The sequence below is a fragment of the Nycticebus coucang genome, chromosome 12, assembly GCF_027406575.1.
Source record: "Nycticebus coucang isolate mNycCou1 chromosome 12, mNycCou1.pri, whole genome shotgun sequence".
Lineage (NCBI taxonomy): Eukaryota > Metazoa > Chordata > Mammalia > Primates > Lorisidae > Nycticebus > Nycticebus coucang.
The window spans coordinates 68435585-68451171 of record NC_069791.1 but is presented as its reverse complement, the minus strand read 5'-3'; the positions used below and the strand labels follow the sequence as shown (position 1 = coordinate 68451171).

The following is a 15587-nucleotide window of genomic DNA, read 5'->3' as shown; positions in this document are numbered from 1 at the left end:
CACAGCAGCCAGTGCCCTGGTGCAGGCCTATGCACAACGTGGGCACTTTAGTTTCCTAAAAGGGCTGGTGACTCAGAGCAATTGACTTTTCCCTGTTTCAGTGTCCCCATTTTGAGAATAAGGACTTGAACTAGATGAAAGGTGGTGACTGGGAGACAAGTCCAGCCACAGATGATGACTGGAATGAGTTGTTAGCACTGAAGGCAGGTGTCAGGAGTGCTTTTGTTGCAAGTAACTAACCGCCAGCTGGCTTCAGAAATGTTCTTTAGGAATGTTCTGTTTGGCTCAGCAAAAGCCGAGAGGGCAGGCATCAAGACTGCCGTGAGGTGCCTTCATGCTCACCCTGCCTTCTGCACCTGACTTGGGGAGTGAGCTGTGCTGGATGGTCTGAGCTGAACAGGACCACCCTGCAGGCTGAGAGAAGCAGTACCCCCTCAAGGCACATGGCTATGTGGACACAGTCAGGAAGGGGGAGTGGAACAGACACCAGGTGACAGGCAGTCAGCAAATGTCCACACAACGCATTTGGGATTTTGGGGCTTTGATGGGTGAAAGGAGTCACAGGTGTGCCTCCCCTCCTCTGTTCCTGCATGGCCACAGTCAGGGCTTGGTGGTCGTGTCACTCTCTAGGCTCAGGGCTACACTGCCTGGGCCATCTTACAGGCAGCTCCACTCTTCACGGAGGGGCCTGCCCGGCCTCACAGCCTTGATGTTCTCCTGTCCTGTTGGGTACACTCTGGGGCCAGCATCACATTGGCTGCAGGAGGGGACACAAAAGGGAATGAGGAGAAAGACTTGGGGACAGCAGTCAGGTACAGCCACAGCTCAGGAGTAAAGGGGAGCCCTGCAGTTGAGACAGCCAGGGACATTGGGTGAGTGTCACAGATCTTTAGAGGTCACTGGGTGACAGGCACTATGAATGCCAAGTCACAGCCAGCCATCACTACCCTTAGAAATCAGAGTGCATGGGAGTGAGGCAGCAGAGGAGCATCGAGGTTTCAGTTGCTGAAAGACATGTAGATACTAAAGGGAAAATCTGCCTGAACATGTCCTATACTTTAAGCATTTTATTAAAGAATACCACATACGCAAAGTGCATGAGTTTCCGTGACATGACTCTGCATAATAAGCAGCAGATCAAGAAACAGAACATTCCCAGCACCCCCAGAGCTCCTGAGATGGCCTCTCCATTTTTTCACATTATCCCACTGGATAGAAGCTGCCTGTCATCCTGTTGATGAGCATTTGGTTGTCTCCAGTCTGACTGTGGTGGCTTGGCTGCCCAGAGCATCCTCGTGGTGCCTTGATGCCCACCTATGTGCGCCTTTGTTCCCACTGGGAGTGGGATTGTGGGGCCTGGGTACAAGCAACAGGCATCCTAGTGTATTGTAAAAATAATACATTAGCCCTTGATCATATGAAAGTTTACATCAGCGGTGACTTACCCTGTGGCATGTTGAGGATGCTCAGTATGCCCTATAGACAGAAATGGCTTTTGCTGCCATAGAAAGCCCTGCTAGGATATGCTGAGTAGGGCAGTTGCTTTGTGCTGCTTCACTGGGAAAAGGAGGTGTGAATCAGGCCAGCTACCCTCAGACTGCGCTGGCCAAGGGGCTCTGGGAGGGTGGGACAGGCCTGAGGCCAAAGCCCCTGTCCTCCTAACCACCTTCTTTCCCAACAGTTTGCACATCCAGTGTGCTGAGTCAGACAGCCTTACACTGCCCTCTCTTGGGCGGTCATCTGACCTGGCTCCACATGCTCAGGCTGTGATTTCTTAGAGCAACTTGGAAGGTTTTTAAAGCCTGCAAGCTTTTGGGAATGAGAGCAAAAGTACACACACCTGGCCGTCAGCCAATGCCTGGCGGCCACATGCTAAAAAACAGCAACCCCCGACACCAAGCCCTGTATCCACCTTCCCCCAAGTCCCTAGGAAGTAGAAGTGAGCCATATGTGCATCATAGCATGCAAATCATAAGCACCTGCAGGGCTCAAGTGCTACCTGAATGCAGATGGTGTTTGTACTTAGGTCCAATTTCTCTTTTCCTCACTTTTTGAACTTTGTATGGGATCTCTGGCTCTTAGCAGATGGCACTGGCCCCAACAAGGTTTCATTTCTACTCATTCTTTAAAATGAATTTAGACAGATATCTAGATGATCACAAATGAATCAAGATGACAGATGTTTTTACATAGCTTTAGGGGTATTTTTATTTATTTTTTTAGTGACAGGATCTCACTATGTTGCCCAGGCTGGTCTCGAACTCCTGGCCTCAAGAGATGCCAGTAGACTCCTCTGAGTTGTGGGATTACAGTTGAGAGCCACCATGCCTGGCTACCACATGTAGCTGTAAGCTGTCCCCTGTGCTTTAGACATCTTTACCTCCTGGTCTTATCTCAATTCCGTTAAGTCCTCCATAAACTTCCTTTCTTTTTCTCTCACAGAATGACACCAATGGGACTGCTAAGCCGCCCTTCCTCAGGTATGCATGGCTTCCTGCTGAAGCTCTTCAGAATGGGGTTTCCTCCCTGTTGGATGAGTGGCTTTGAACCATCCCCTAGAAGGGCCTTAAAGCCCATCCCATGAGGCTAGTCCTAGGGAAGGCCCTGGGGCAGTGGAGCAACAGCAGATTGTGGTCACCTGGGTTTAGAATACCCTGGTAAGAAAGGCCTGGAGAGACAGCCCCACATCCACCCAAATCCAGGCCCTGCCCCAGAGTAGCTCTTAATATGACCCCTCCCCTACATAGGACTGGAGAGGCATGGGCTGTTCTGTCAAAATGTCTAAACTTTGGATTGTCCTATAATATGAATGGCATGGAAGGAATCAGAGTGAAATGCCTTCAGAAAACGCAGCCACAGTTTGTGCTCATGGGGAGGTAGTGAGCAGTATAATCTTAAGAAGCAAGGAAAGTATTAGCACTATCAAAATCAAATTCTTGTCTCAGAGCAGTTCTACAGAGACTTTATTTTTCTCCCCTACAGTGGAGAAAATCCCTTTGCTACTGTGAAACTCCGACCGACGGTAACAAATGATCGATCAGCCCCAATCATTCGATGAGAAGACAGCCAAGAATCTTCTGGTTCCTCTCATGTTCAGTTCTCACTTGCAAAATGATAGGTGTATATTGTTTGATGTGTGCTATGACTCTCAAAGCTTTGCCAGAGGGTACCTGATTTAAAATGTATTCTACTTGAGCAAATCAATACATTTCCTCAATTTAAGACATTTCTCTCTTTAAGATAAATGAGTACTAGTTTAATAACCAACTCATTTAAAATATTTTCTTCCTGTTCTATTCAAGAAACAATTTACTTCTAATCCTTACTATACCTTTTTATTATTCTATTAATTTTTTTCTTAGCCAGAAATAAGGGATAGGCTATGCTTTCATGACTGGCTTTCTGCACCTGAATGCCAATGAGATCACAGTTTTATTTTATAAAGCATGTGCTCTTAAGTAGCATTATGATATTTATCTAAACGGAAATATTGCATAAGTTTGCATCATAGCATGCAAATCATAATTTCAAGGGTATAAATTATGAAAATATATAAATGTAATTTTTTAACTTAAAAATTATAAACTTGCTTAATCAAATGTAGAACTACCCAAGATGGAGAAATTCCCACCCCTTCCCCAATTTCAACAGAGCTGTAAAGTGCTGAGACATTTTGCCTCTGCTTATCACAGCCATGTTAAGCACTTAACCCTTTGACTGCGGAGCACTCAGAAATGAAACATTCCTACAGACATCATTCACACCAAACATCTTGTTTGAATGCCTATGCTTGCAGTCAAATAGGTTAAAAAATAATCTCCAAGTGCTACTGAATTTGGTAGTTAGAGTAGTTTTTGACCAGATTCGCTGTAGGCCAGGCTGTGCCACACCTGGGCTTGGCACACAGGACATGTGCGAGTCTGAGGGGTCCATGTTTGGAGGCCCCAGGTGCTCTCCTAAGCTAGTTGACCAAAGCTGCATCCATCACTAATTTACCAGGAAACTTCTTGGGTCCCAGTTTCTCCAATTTTGAATCAGGTACTGACCCACAAAGGGCACTTTTATAAAGCCAGGGTGACCTCTGGTGGCTGGAGGGGGGTGGGTCTTTCAACCCAGCAGGTGTCACATGCCCAAATCTGGGCCTTAGGTACACTGTCTGGCCTCTGCACTGGCAACCCTGGGCCAAAGGTTGGTCCTATTTTAAGTGGAGAGTCACAGTTAAAATTCACCCCTACCCACTGTGTGTACTAGGGATGCTAAAACAGTTGCTTGTCACAACTTTTGGTCTCACCAAAAGTACCATTTTCCTATATACCTAAAATTGGTCCTGGTCAAATGCAGGTCGAGCAGTTTCATAGTCTGTCTCTCCCAGGACAAACCAGGTGACCCTGTGATGGGCTGCTGGCCTATATTAACTAGTACTGGTCATGCAGGTGCTGCAGCCAGGAAAGAAAATTTGGCTGTGTACCTCCACCTTTTAAAACAGGCAGAGCAGGGCGGTGCCTGTGGCTCAGTTGGTAAGGCGCCGGCCCCATATACCGAGGGTGGTGGGTTCAAACCCGGCCCCGGCTGAACTGCAACCAAAAAATAGCCGGGCGTTGTGGCGGGCGCCTGTAGTCCCAGCTACTTAGGAGGCTGAGGCAAGAGAATCGCTTAAGCCCAGGAGTTGGAGGTTGCTGTGAGCTGTGTGATGCCATGGCACTCTACTGAGGGCCATAAAGTGAGACTCTGTCTCTACAAAAAAAAAACAACAGGCAGATCAGGCTGGTAGAAGCCCTCATGGGCACCAACAGGGCTTCTGTTGGAAGGAACTTCTGGTCTGTCTTAGGGCAGGGGGCATGACCTGGCCTTCAAAGCTCCACTCCTGCAGACTTTTCTGGTTTTGTCACAGAGGCAGAATAGGGCCTAGGATTATCAGGCCCTGCAATTTGCAGGCCTCCTCTGGCTCACCCCACCCCAGAATTCGCCTCACAAGCAAGGAAACAGGTCTTGTCCTCGGCACATGCTCTGTAAATGCCAAGTATTATATTTAATAAAGAATTTGAAAACAGCACATTTTCTTAAGCTGTAACTGCACATTGAGGAACATGGGATGATCCTGCCTGAATCATGTCTGGGCTGGCAGTGGCACATTAGTCTTCAGGTGGCGAGATGCAAACACTGAACACGCAGAACTAGGTAAACAATGGTATGAATCTCATTTATTGAAAACATTTTTTCTCACCTTTCTCAAATTGAAGACTGTAAAAAATAAAAGCAGTGCTTTATTGAGTTGTCATGAACCTCAGAGCAGCAGCAGCAGCAGCGCTGCCTGCCTTCTGTGTGGCCTCTATCCCACCTTGCTTTACAAAACAGTCCCAAAGCTTAATCAAATAAAACTATTGTACACGACATTTACATTAGAAAAAGACAGCTGGGGGTAGGAGAGCCGGTGTGTTCCCTTTAAGTAAAGGTCGCTCCACAGTTGGGGCATCTTCGCTTCCTCAAGGCAAAACAGCAGATGAACCCAAAGGGAAACAAGATGATGGCCAAGAAAATGCCCAGGAAGGTGAAGACATCCTCCAGCACCCCGACCCTGCCGAGGGAGAGGGGCAGAGGGTTAAGGCTGGGCAGACCCGGTCCCTCCCACCTGAAAGTGCCCTCCCTCACCCCAGCCACTGGCCTTGACTCAAACACTATAAAATTCAAAGCAAAGGGGGAAAAGAAAGCTGTGTTAAAAGGTATCAACACTGGTTAAGATTCACAAATTTTTCTCTCACAAAAGAACAATTCTACCAAAAATCTTCCATCTCTGAAGACAGGACTCAAAAAGAACAATTTTAGGATTATTTTTCCCCAGGTTGCAGAGTGTTAGATTTTTCTATTCCCTAGGAGAAAATTCCAGAAAAGGTGATTAATAGTAAGGTCTGGGATTTTGTTTTTCATTTCTGTTGTTTCTTGGAGGGGGGAAGGAGTAGTTGCCACTACTACTACTATTAGAATCAGCCATGTCTACACTGTCTATAAGGCCTTTTTGAAATGCAATTTCAAAGCTGCCACCCCACCCAGAAATGTTCAGTTTATATTCACCTTCACCATGCAAAATGTACAGCCTAAGGCATCTCCCAAATCCTGTACCAGTAAGCAGAAGTTTAGTGACAACAGGCATCCTAGCGCTGCACCAAGCACACCTTGTCCAACTCAGAACCTTCTCCACCAGGAAGCTGCCAGACATCCCAGAAGTAGCCTGCTGAGCTAGCACATGGTATCTGGCTTCCCACCTTTCGGGCCTCAGAAACTGACCCTTGAATAGCTGAGCCTTTTATGAACTAATGTATACATGGACTCTCTAGAAGGGTATTGAAAAGTTTCTTAAAATTGTCCAAAGCATCACCTTTTCTGCAGTTTAGCAGGGGACTAGTGTCTCAAGACAAGCCCCTTGGGAAATGCTGATGGAACTTCTGGTCTGTCTTAGATATACATAAGGCAGCTTCCCTCATGAGTGGGTTGGAGGGAGGCAAGCCGGCAGGCAAAGTTCTGGACATAAAACTAAAAATGAGGCCGGGTGTGGTGGCTCACGCCTATAATCTTAGCACTCTTGGAAGCTGAGGTGAGTGGATAGCTTGAGCTCCCAAGTTCAAGCTATCCACTCACCTCAGCTTCCAAGAGTGCTAAGATTATAGGCGTGAGCCACCACACCCGGCCTCATTTTTAAAGTAAGACCGCATGTACTAAAAAACAGAAAACTGAGGCAAGAGGATCACTTGAGCTCAAGAGTTGGAGGTTGCTGTGAACTATGATGCCGCTGCACTGTACCCAGGGTGACAGCTTGAGACTGTCTCAAAAAAAAAAAAAAAAAAAAAAACTGACAACCACACTAGCCAGTTCAGCAGATATACAAAAAGATTCCCTTCCACCAGTCAGGCTTGAGAAAGAAAATGGTGGGGTGCATTTCCAGGAGGCAGAGGTAGCTGGTCTAGAAGGGGAAAAGGGGAGGCTTAGTGCCAGAAGCCCACAGGCAGGCGCAGGATCAACAGGGGAGGTGTTCAGAGCCTCCAGAGGACCCCATCCTGTGCCTGCACGTGGGATCCTTCTAAGCCACTTCCTGCTCCAGCATACAATGCCCCACACCCATCATCTTAAATGCTGCTGACCATCCTTCATGCCCATGATATCCTGGACACAACTGTGGCCCCTCCTGCCCCCTTGTGTGGAGAGGAAGCTTGAAGCTTACCAAAGACCAAGGAAGAAGGAAGGTGACACATCAAAACACAGAGGGCTTCCCCAAACCCAAAGCACCACAGTGGCAGCTGCTAGTGTCCCTGTCATGTGAGGATGGCCTCTGCCAACACCTTAACCAGGGAAGACCACAGAGCACTATGGGCTCACTCCTGCCAGAAAAGGGATCCATAAACCCCCACACACACACACACCCCTGCTTATCTGGAGATCATGGAAAAATAAATCCAGATGATCCAAAGTCTGTTTTGTTTTGTTTTTTTTTGGCCAGGGCTGGGTTTGAACCTACCACCTCCGGCATATGGGACCAGCGCCCTACTCCTTGAGCCACAGGCGCCGCCCCCAAAGTCTGGTTTTAATAAGCCAGGCACAGTGGCTCACGCCTGTAATCTTAGCACTCTGGGAGTCCAAGGCGGGTGGACTGCTTGATTTCAAGAGTCCAAGACCAGCCTGAGTAAAAGCAAGACCCCATCTCTAAAAAACATAGCTGGATGTTGTGATAGGTGCCTGCAGTCCCAGCTACTTGAGAGGCTGAGGCAAGAGAACTGCCTGAGCCCAAGAGTTTGAGGCTGGTGTGAGCTATGATGCCATGGCACTCTACCAGGGCAAGAAAGTGAGCCTCTGTCTCAAATAATGAAATAAAAAATAAAGTCAGGGCTGGGCTCGGTGGCTTACACCTGTAATCCTAGCACTCTGGAAGGCCGAGGCGGGTGCACTGCCTGAGGTCCCAGGTTCAAGACCAGCCTGAGCAAGAATGAGATCCCCAGCTCTAAAAACAGCTGGGCATGGTGGCAGGCACCTGGGGAGGCTGAAACAAGAGAATCACTTGAGACTTAAGATTTTGAGGTTGCTGTGAAATATGATGCCATGGCACGCTACTAAGGGTGACAAAATGAGACTGTCTCAAAAAAAAAAAAAGAAAGAAAGAAAAAAAAAAGTCTGGCTTTAAATTGCTTAAAAAAAAAGTTAAACTCAATGCCTGCCTAACTCCCTCCAACCCACTCAGGAGGGAGCTGCCTTAAACACGTCTCAGACAGACCAGGATCCAGCAACATTTTCCCAAGGGGCTTGTCCTGAGACACTAGATCCTTGCTAAGCTCTGCAGGAAAGAACAAGGGAATTCTTTGGTCAATTTTAGGAAACTTTTCAACCCCCTCCCAGAGGGTCCCTGTGTACATTAGTTCATGAAAGGTTCTAAGTTCTGCAGTTCTTTGTTGCACCATGTTTCCCCAGCCCACCACCTGTTCTGTGTGAATGTGCATGAGCTGGACTATGGGGCACATGGGGAAGCCCTGCTCTAAGGGAATGCTGATCAGGCCTGAGCTGGTGTCAGCAAAGGTACCATTTCTTGTGTAGACTTTTACAAAAGTGTCCCCCTTCTAACCACCATGAGGTCACCAGGCCACCATAGCTGCTCAGCTCTGCTTATATAAGCTGCCCCTGCAAGACGCCCCCACCCAACTGTGCCAAGCACACAGCACACCCTGCCTGGCTCAGGACCTTCTCCACCAGAAGTCTGCCAGAGGACCAAGCTGAGAACACACCCAGGCCATGCTTTCCAAGCAGGAAGTAAGAGAACCTCAGAAAGACCTTGACCCACCAGCTGTGTCCTTGCACAGATGGCCAGGACAGGCTGCCCTGGGCTGAGAACTTCCAGAGCAGCTGGAAGGAAGCCAAGTAGCCTCAGACCATTTTTGGGCTTCACTTTCCTGTTTTCTTTCTGGCATATGTACAATGTTCTACTTACAGCTCAAATCCCAAGAAACACACTGATTTGTATGTTCCAGTTAGAAAATGTCCCATGAAAAAGTGGACAGCAAAAGTGAACCAGCTTAGGAAACTTTGCAGAGAAGCCTGCCCTCTGAAAGGGTCCCCATCCCTTCCAAGGGATGTTCCCAAGCTGCCATGAAATCAGTAGCCTCCAGGGACCCACATGGCCCAAGCATAGTGTCTATGTAAGTGCCCACGCAGGATGCCTCTGCAAAACAGGATCAGAGCCCACCCGCCTGCTCACAGGCTCAGGAGATGCCCAAAAGGTCAGGCCAGGTCAGGTGCTCAGGACAGGCCTTGCCAGGGATGTAAAGTGCCATAGGACAGGGGCAAGGCTTCCCTGGGGAGGTCTGCCGAACCTGTCCCATCTGCAGCATGCTGCTGTCCTCTGGGGTCATGTGGCCAAGCAGCAGCCCCCTCCTGCCTCTTCCTTCCAGACTACAAACCCTACCCCCACTGGTGAAGGTAGAGGAAGTCCAAGAAAACTGGTCACTCTCCGGGCACCCCATGCCATGAGGCCAGGGCCCTACACTGCTTTGCCCTGGAGCTGCTCTAAGAACTCACAAAGTTGAACAGAGTAATGGGCAAAACCAGCTGGGATGGCCCCAGCCTCCCAGGCCCTAGGAAGCCTTCCACCCTTGCCCTTCAAGCCTATAGTGCTTTCTGTCTGGAGTATTGCTGCCTCTAGTCAAAGCAGAGGTGGGCAGCTCAGGCCCCCCTCTGCTGAGCATGTGATCACTGTCCCAGGTCTCATGACCTCCTGGGCCAGCCTCCCCAAACCCTTGCCTGAGGCCACCCATACCCAATTAAAGAGAGGACTAAAGCCACAAAGTCTCTGGGAAAAGGATATTTCCCTTCAATGAGGCCCATGAGCTGGGTGGATCCAGTCAAGGCTCAGGCGCCTGCCAGCAACAAAAGTCTGCGATCCAAGAGCATCCTCAGCCTAGGAGAATAACTTGAACCTAAATATTCTGATCGTGTTTCACAAGGCCCAAGGGAAGAAGAGATCTGCCCCATCACCTCTGGATGCAGAAAGCTTCAGGCCTGACCTCTCAGATTCCACACACCACCCACAATTCCAAATGCCAAAAGGCCTTGAAAGCAGCAATTTCTGTCAGTTTGTAGCAAACTCACCTGGCAGCAACATGTGACCTGAGCTGATGTGTGACTATTTATAGTCTTAATTTATCCTGCTAAATATGAATACTCATGTCTTGCTCCAGAAATATTAATGTTTTAACCACTGTGTTGTCCGAGACCTCAAAGGGAGGACTGGCATGATTTATTATTTTAAAACCCAACTTTTGAACTAAGGAACACAAGCTCTAGGCCAATCCTGATCAAACAAAACCACACAAGCTGCAGAGCAGCCCCATCTCTGAGTGCCTGCTGAAGGCAGGGACCTTACCTCGGCAACAGCTGCTGCCCTCCACCAGCCTGTCCCTCAGCCTCACCATGGCCTTCTCTCCCCTCCAAACCAAGTCCAGACCCTCCAGTCCCGGGCTCAGACCTGCACAGGTAACCCCTCATCCATGTTGGGGGGGGGGCAGGGGAGGGAATGTTGGAAACTGGTGAAAATAGTGAACTAATTCATTAACCCCGACTCTAACTCTGCAGTCAAAGTGCCCACTCTCCCCCCTGACATCTGCCTGGAACTGGGCCCGGGACAGTGCAGACCCAGCCACACCAGGCTCTTCCCACGCATGACAGAGAAGGATGGCAGGGGAGTGAGCTCTGGAGCTGCCAGAGGCAGGTACCCAGCCAGAAAGAATGGTCCTTCAAGAACTATCCTCACCACAGGAGCCTGAGGCCTGTAGTCCTGCCTAGGGCCACATAGCTGAGAATGGTGTAGCTAGGATCTGAGTGCAGATGAGTGCCACTGCTCTGAGACAGGACCCCACCCAGCAGCCCACATGGGCCTTTTATCTGAGGCAGCCTTGAGGGCCATCAGTGCCACAAGGGGTTGGCCTGGGGTACCCAATAACCTCCCCTTTCATCCCCAACTAATCACTTCTCCTGAGCCCAGGCTGGCCTCGGGCACGATACTGCCCCAGATGACCCCTCACAGAAAAGATAAGCCACCTCAGGAAAAAGGACAACAGAGGACTGCATCTGAGGGCTACAAGCCCCAAACCAAGGCTCAAGACAGAGGCAAGATGGCCTTAAAGCAGCCTCACAACCAGCCTTTGGCTATCCCAGGGTCTCCACACCAAAAAGACCCCCAAAAGAAGTGGGGGAGCTGCTTCATTTAGGGTTAGTTTGCTAGGACCTCTGAGGGCCAGGATAGCCTCAGGCCTCCCCAAAAGAAAAGCCTGGGCCAGGGCAGGTGCCTGGTGGCCCTCCTAATGACTTGTAGGTAGCCCATACAAACCTCTGTGAGTGCCACCTCTACCTGCAGCTGGGGAGCTGAGCCAGGTCAGAGACCAGAGGCCAATGAGGCAACACAGGTCAGGCCAAGGCTCAGTCAGCTCCTCTGGGCTTGGCCCTGGGCCCCAGGTCTACACACCCTGCCAAATCAGCACCTCAGGACAGGGGCACCTGAGGCCATGGACATGGGCAGGGTCCATCCTAGCCAACTCCCCCACTTATCTCCCCAACAAAAGCTAGAGCTCTGGCTCCCCAGTCACAGGTGGCAGAAGGGAGCAGCCCCTCTACTACCCACAGCCCAAAAGCCCTCCACAGCCTTGGGCAGCCAGCCTCTTCCCCGAGTCTCTCCACACTAACCACCTCTGGGCAGCCTCTGCCCTTGATAGCTGCTTGCTTTAACTTACTTATGCCTTCTAAGACCTTGCTCTTGCTGGGACTTCCTACCTTTCGGATTGTCCCCAAAACTAAACCTGATGACAACCCAGCAGTATTTATGGAGAACCCAGCAGGCCTGGCCCTGTGCTCACAGTGCTCCCAGCTTGCTCCACCTTGGACCTGAGCCACCCAGGGTGCCTTCTCCACACCCACCTGCCCAGCATGGAGATCCCATTGCCCAGCATTGCATCTTGTCCTGCACCTAGGGACAGCCCATACCTGGGGACAGGGCACTGCGAGGGCACTTTGGGCAGAAGGCAGGGATACTACCAGTGCAGGGCCTAAGGGCAGGGAGGGTCCCCCTCCAGGATCAGTGTGTGCTCTCTCTGATCCCAACTTACAGGACTGAGGCCCCCAAAATTGTGCAGTCTCTCACCACTCAGCAGGGGAGCACCCAGCCTCAGACCCAGAATCAGCGGGTGCCCCACTGGCCAACAAAGTGCCTTGGGCAGGGCAGGAATGAAATAAAAGGGTGGGAGAGAGGGCTCTTCTATGGGGTGGAATGCAATGCTCTCTTATAAATGGCTAAAAAGGGAAGATGGAGTCACACTGTTTGAGGGAAGGCTCAGACAGGATGGCAAAGTGACAAGTGACATGGGCCTCTTATGCCAAGCCTCACTCTGAGGGAATAACAAACGTGTGACTTGGGCAAATTCCTGCCAAGCCACCAGGGAGGGAAGGGGACAGAGCCTGGCAGGCTGGTCTGGGAAGGGAGGAAGTGAGGTCACGTGAGCAGTATCCTGTCTCCCAGGCCCAAAACGTCAAAGCGTGGCCAGACTTGACCATGTTGAGGGAAACATTTCCACTCCCACCAGAGAGCGTGGCTCAGAAACCACCCCAGGAAGCAGCAGAGCTCCCACTCCCCTGCCTACTGCCGGTCACCCACTCTGGGAATGGTGCCCAGCCCCATGCCCAACACAGCAAAGACGACACAGAAAGGCCTCAGGAAGCCAGGGCTGCTCTCCAGCAGCCAGGGCACTGCAAGGGCACTTTGGGCAGAAGGCAGGGACACTACAAGTGCAGGGCCTAAGGGCAGGGAGGGTCCCCTCCAGGATCAGTGTGTGCTCCCTCTGATCCCAACTTACAGGACTGAGGCCCCCAAAATTGTGCAGTCTCTGACCGTCTGCCACGCTACCCAGGGACAGAGAGAACAGACAGTGACCCAAGCATGAAAGGAAAGAAGGCTTAGCCCTAGCCCCCCAGGCTAGGCCCAAGTCTTCCAGAAAAGCAGAGCCTGGACTCACCCTGTGCCAGGTTCCACATGACTGGAGAACAGGCCTGATTAGCAGAAGCCATGGGCCTCCAAAAGGACACAATTCCCACCCCAGGGAAAAGGGAGGACCAGAGAAAGTGCTCCCTACTCTAACAGCATGGCCCTCATGGCCTGGAAACTCCATGGCCCTGCTGCTGGTCTCCAGCCCCTAAGTTCATGAACTCTCATCCAACAACCCATGTCCCACATGGAGAAACAGGCCAGAGTGCGAACCCAGCTCCCCTAGCAGGCCAGGCACCGCACAGTGAACACTGAAACCCCAGGCAGACACCTGTGCTCCAGCAAGTCCACTCCATGCCCCTTCAAACCCAACTGGTCTAACCCCACAGGTGCAGCTGCTGGCGACAGCCACGTCCACAAGGTGGTCAGTTCCTGCCCTCTCCTCCCCACCCCCTCAAAGGCCTATGTTTCTGCTAGGCATTACCCAGCTGTGTCAGAACAGACACCTTGTCTGGGTTTGTTCTGGGGTTCCTGGGTAGGCGCCACCAGAGACTCCCCCAGCCACAGTCCCTCTCCACTAGGCACAGGAGCAGCTCCAGAGTTCTGGCCTCTTGCCCTACCTCTGAGCTGCCCTTCATGCCCCAAGGCAGTTGCCCCTATGGCTCTGAAATCACTAACTTCCCTATGACTCCACTCTCGGCCTCAGTACACTTCGGCAATTAAGTGTAAGTCCAAACCAGGGTTTCCCAATTCCATCTCAGAGGTTTCAACTTCCTCCTCCCAGACAGAGGCTGAAAATCCAGTCCCTGCCAACTCCACCCTGACTTTCTAAACAATGTGAGCACCCCCATCTGCCAAGGGGCCAAGTCTTATCTGAACTTGAATTCTCAAGACATACACAAAACCAGCATCTAACTGCAGTCCAGCACCCTAGGAAAACAATCATCAGAAAATTTCTGTAGGCTCCAGTTTGAGGATACGAAAAAATCACTCATCCTGTCCCAAAGAACCACTGGGCTTCCGTCCTGGTCCAGCTCAGGGCAGGGAGTGTCTCAGCCTTGCTTTGGATAAAGCAGCCCTCGCAGCTGTCACTCTCCCAGCTTAAACACTTGGGCCATCCCACTCAGGTCTTCCCCGCTGGTGTGCTTCAAAAATGCCCCTTCCAGGGAAACGAAATCTTCCACCACTTTAAAGAATCAACTGCAGGAAAAACTTGCGGAAACTGGAGGGATAGAAAAGAAAACTGATTCCTTGCAGGTCCCAGAACAAGGGAAGAAAGACGGAGTCAACATTTCTACATCCCACTTAATTGGGGTGCAATACCCCAAAATGCACTCAACTCCACAGGAAAGGGAACCCATCCCTTCTACCCCACAAAATGTGTTCAGAGCCCAGGGTGACAGCAGCTTGACCACCTCTCCCGGTCCAGACCCAACCAACGCTGCCAGTGCAAAGCTACGGGTACATGTGCCCTCAGCCGCTGCCAGGGCCAGTTCCAGGCTGCAGACTTACCTGCAGACCGGACAACCTCCGACCACGACGATGGAGTTGGTCGGGTAGCGGGTGACAGTCCGACTGTGGATGCTGTAGACCCTGGGGTGGTGGGTGGGTAACCCTGTGGGCGGGAAGGCAGGACAGAAGGAGCAGGGAGTGAGATCGGACAGTGAGGACTTCTCCTGCCCACCCCCAACCCCCGTCAATCCCTAGTCGCTTCCCCAGTCAGAACAGCGCTGTCTTCACTAAGCTCCTCGCCACGGCTTTGCTGGGTGCTAATGTGGCAACAGTGCCTCGTAACACAAAGTTCACCCCGAGCAGGGGTGGGGCCCTCCCGGCCAAGCCCAAGCCCCGCAGGAACCCGCCCTAGGCAGCGCGGGTCCCGAGGCCGCCCGCGGCTCGCGGGCTCCAGCCGGGCAGCTCCCAGGCCGCCTCCCCTCCTGGTCCCGGCCCCGCGTGCCTGCCCAGGTCCGCCCCCGGGAGCCGACCGTAGGACAACTGGCCCCAGGGGACGCCGCGGCCGGGCCCACCTGTGACGAGGTAGGGGTAGGGCGGCGGCGGGGGCGCGGTGGGGATGGCGCCGTAGCCGTGTGGGCCACACGCGTAGTCGCCCTGACCGGCCTCCAGGTTGTAGGCGGGCGGCCGCTCCTGCAGCAGGGGCTTGTGGTCCATGGCGGCCCAGCGGCGCCCGCCGCTCCGGCCCGGCTCTGCTGGCTCGGCCCGGCAGGGACGCAGCGGCAGGAGGCGGCGCACCGGGCGGCTCGGGCCCCTCTGAGGCGGCGCCGGGCCAGGCGGGCGGGCGCGCGCGCCGCGGGCTCCCCCGCCCTCCCCCGGCCAGTCACAAGACCCGGGTCACGTGGTGGCTCGCGGCAGGGCTAGGGGGCGGGGCTAGGGGCGGAGATAACAGTGCGTATTAAAGGGGCCGAGCGATCTAGAAGCCACCTTGCCAGCCCCGCTCAGCCTTCTAGGCTTTCTGATCTTCCGGGGTGAGGAGAACCACCACCACCCTCCCACGGTGGCCGGGAGATGCCCCCATAGAGTCGTATCCTCTGGGGGCCGCGGGTATCCGGCGGATCCCCAGATCGCCGAA

General features: G+C 52.0%; 2 protein-coding genes across 4 annotated transcripts in view; one reads left to right on the top strand and one right to left on the bottom strand.

The window, feature by feature from the left end:
- Positions 1-5537, top strand: part of BAIAP2L1 (BAR/IMD domain containing adaptor protein 2 like 1) — a 102751-nt gene extending 97214 nt beyond the window's left edge. For all 3 annotated transcript variants that reach the window (XM_053556694.1, XM_053556693.1, XM_053556695.1), the window contains 2 exons: positions 2443-2480; positions 2983-5537. In XM_053556694.1, coding sequence (XP_053412669.1) covers positions 2443-2480; positions 2983-3058 — 114 coding nt within the window. In that variant the 3' untranslated portion in view covers positions 3059-5537. The remainder of the gene's footprint in view (positions 1-2442; positions 2481-2982) is intronic.
- BRI3 (brain protein I3) lies at positions 5185-15333 on the bottom strand. The gene is made up of 3 exons (XM_053556699.1): positions 15028-15333; positions 14516-14618; positions 5185-5575 (listed from the first exon to the last, which is right to left on the bottom strand). Exons 1-3 carry the CDS (start codon positions 15167-15169, stop codon positions 5443-5445), a joined length of 378 nt encoding a protein of 125 aa, XP_053412674.1. The 5' UTR covers positions 15170-15333; the 3' UTR covers positions 5185-5442.
- Between the last annotated feature and the right edge of the window lie 254 nt (positions 15334-15587).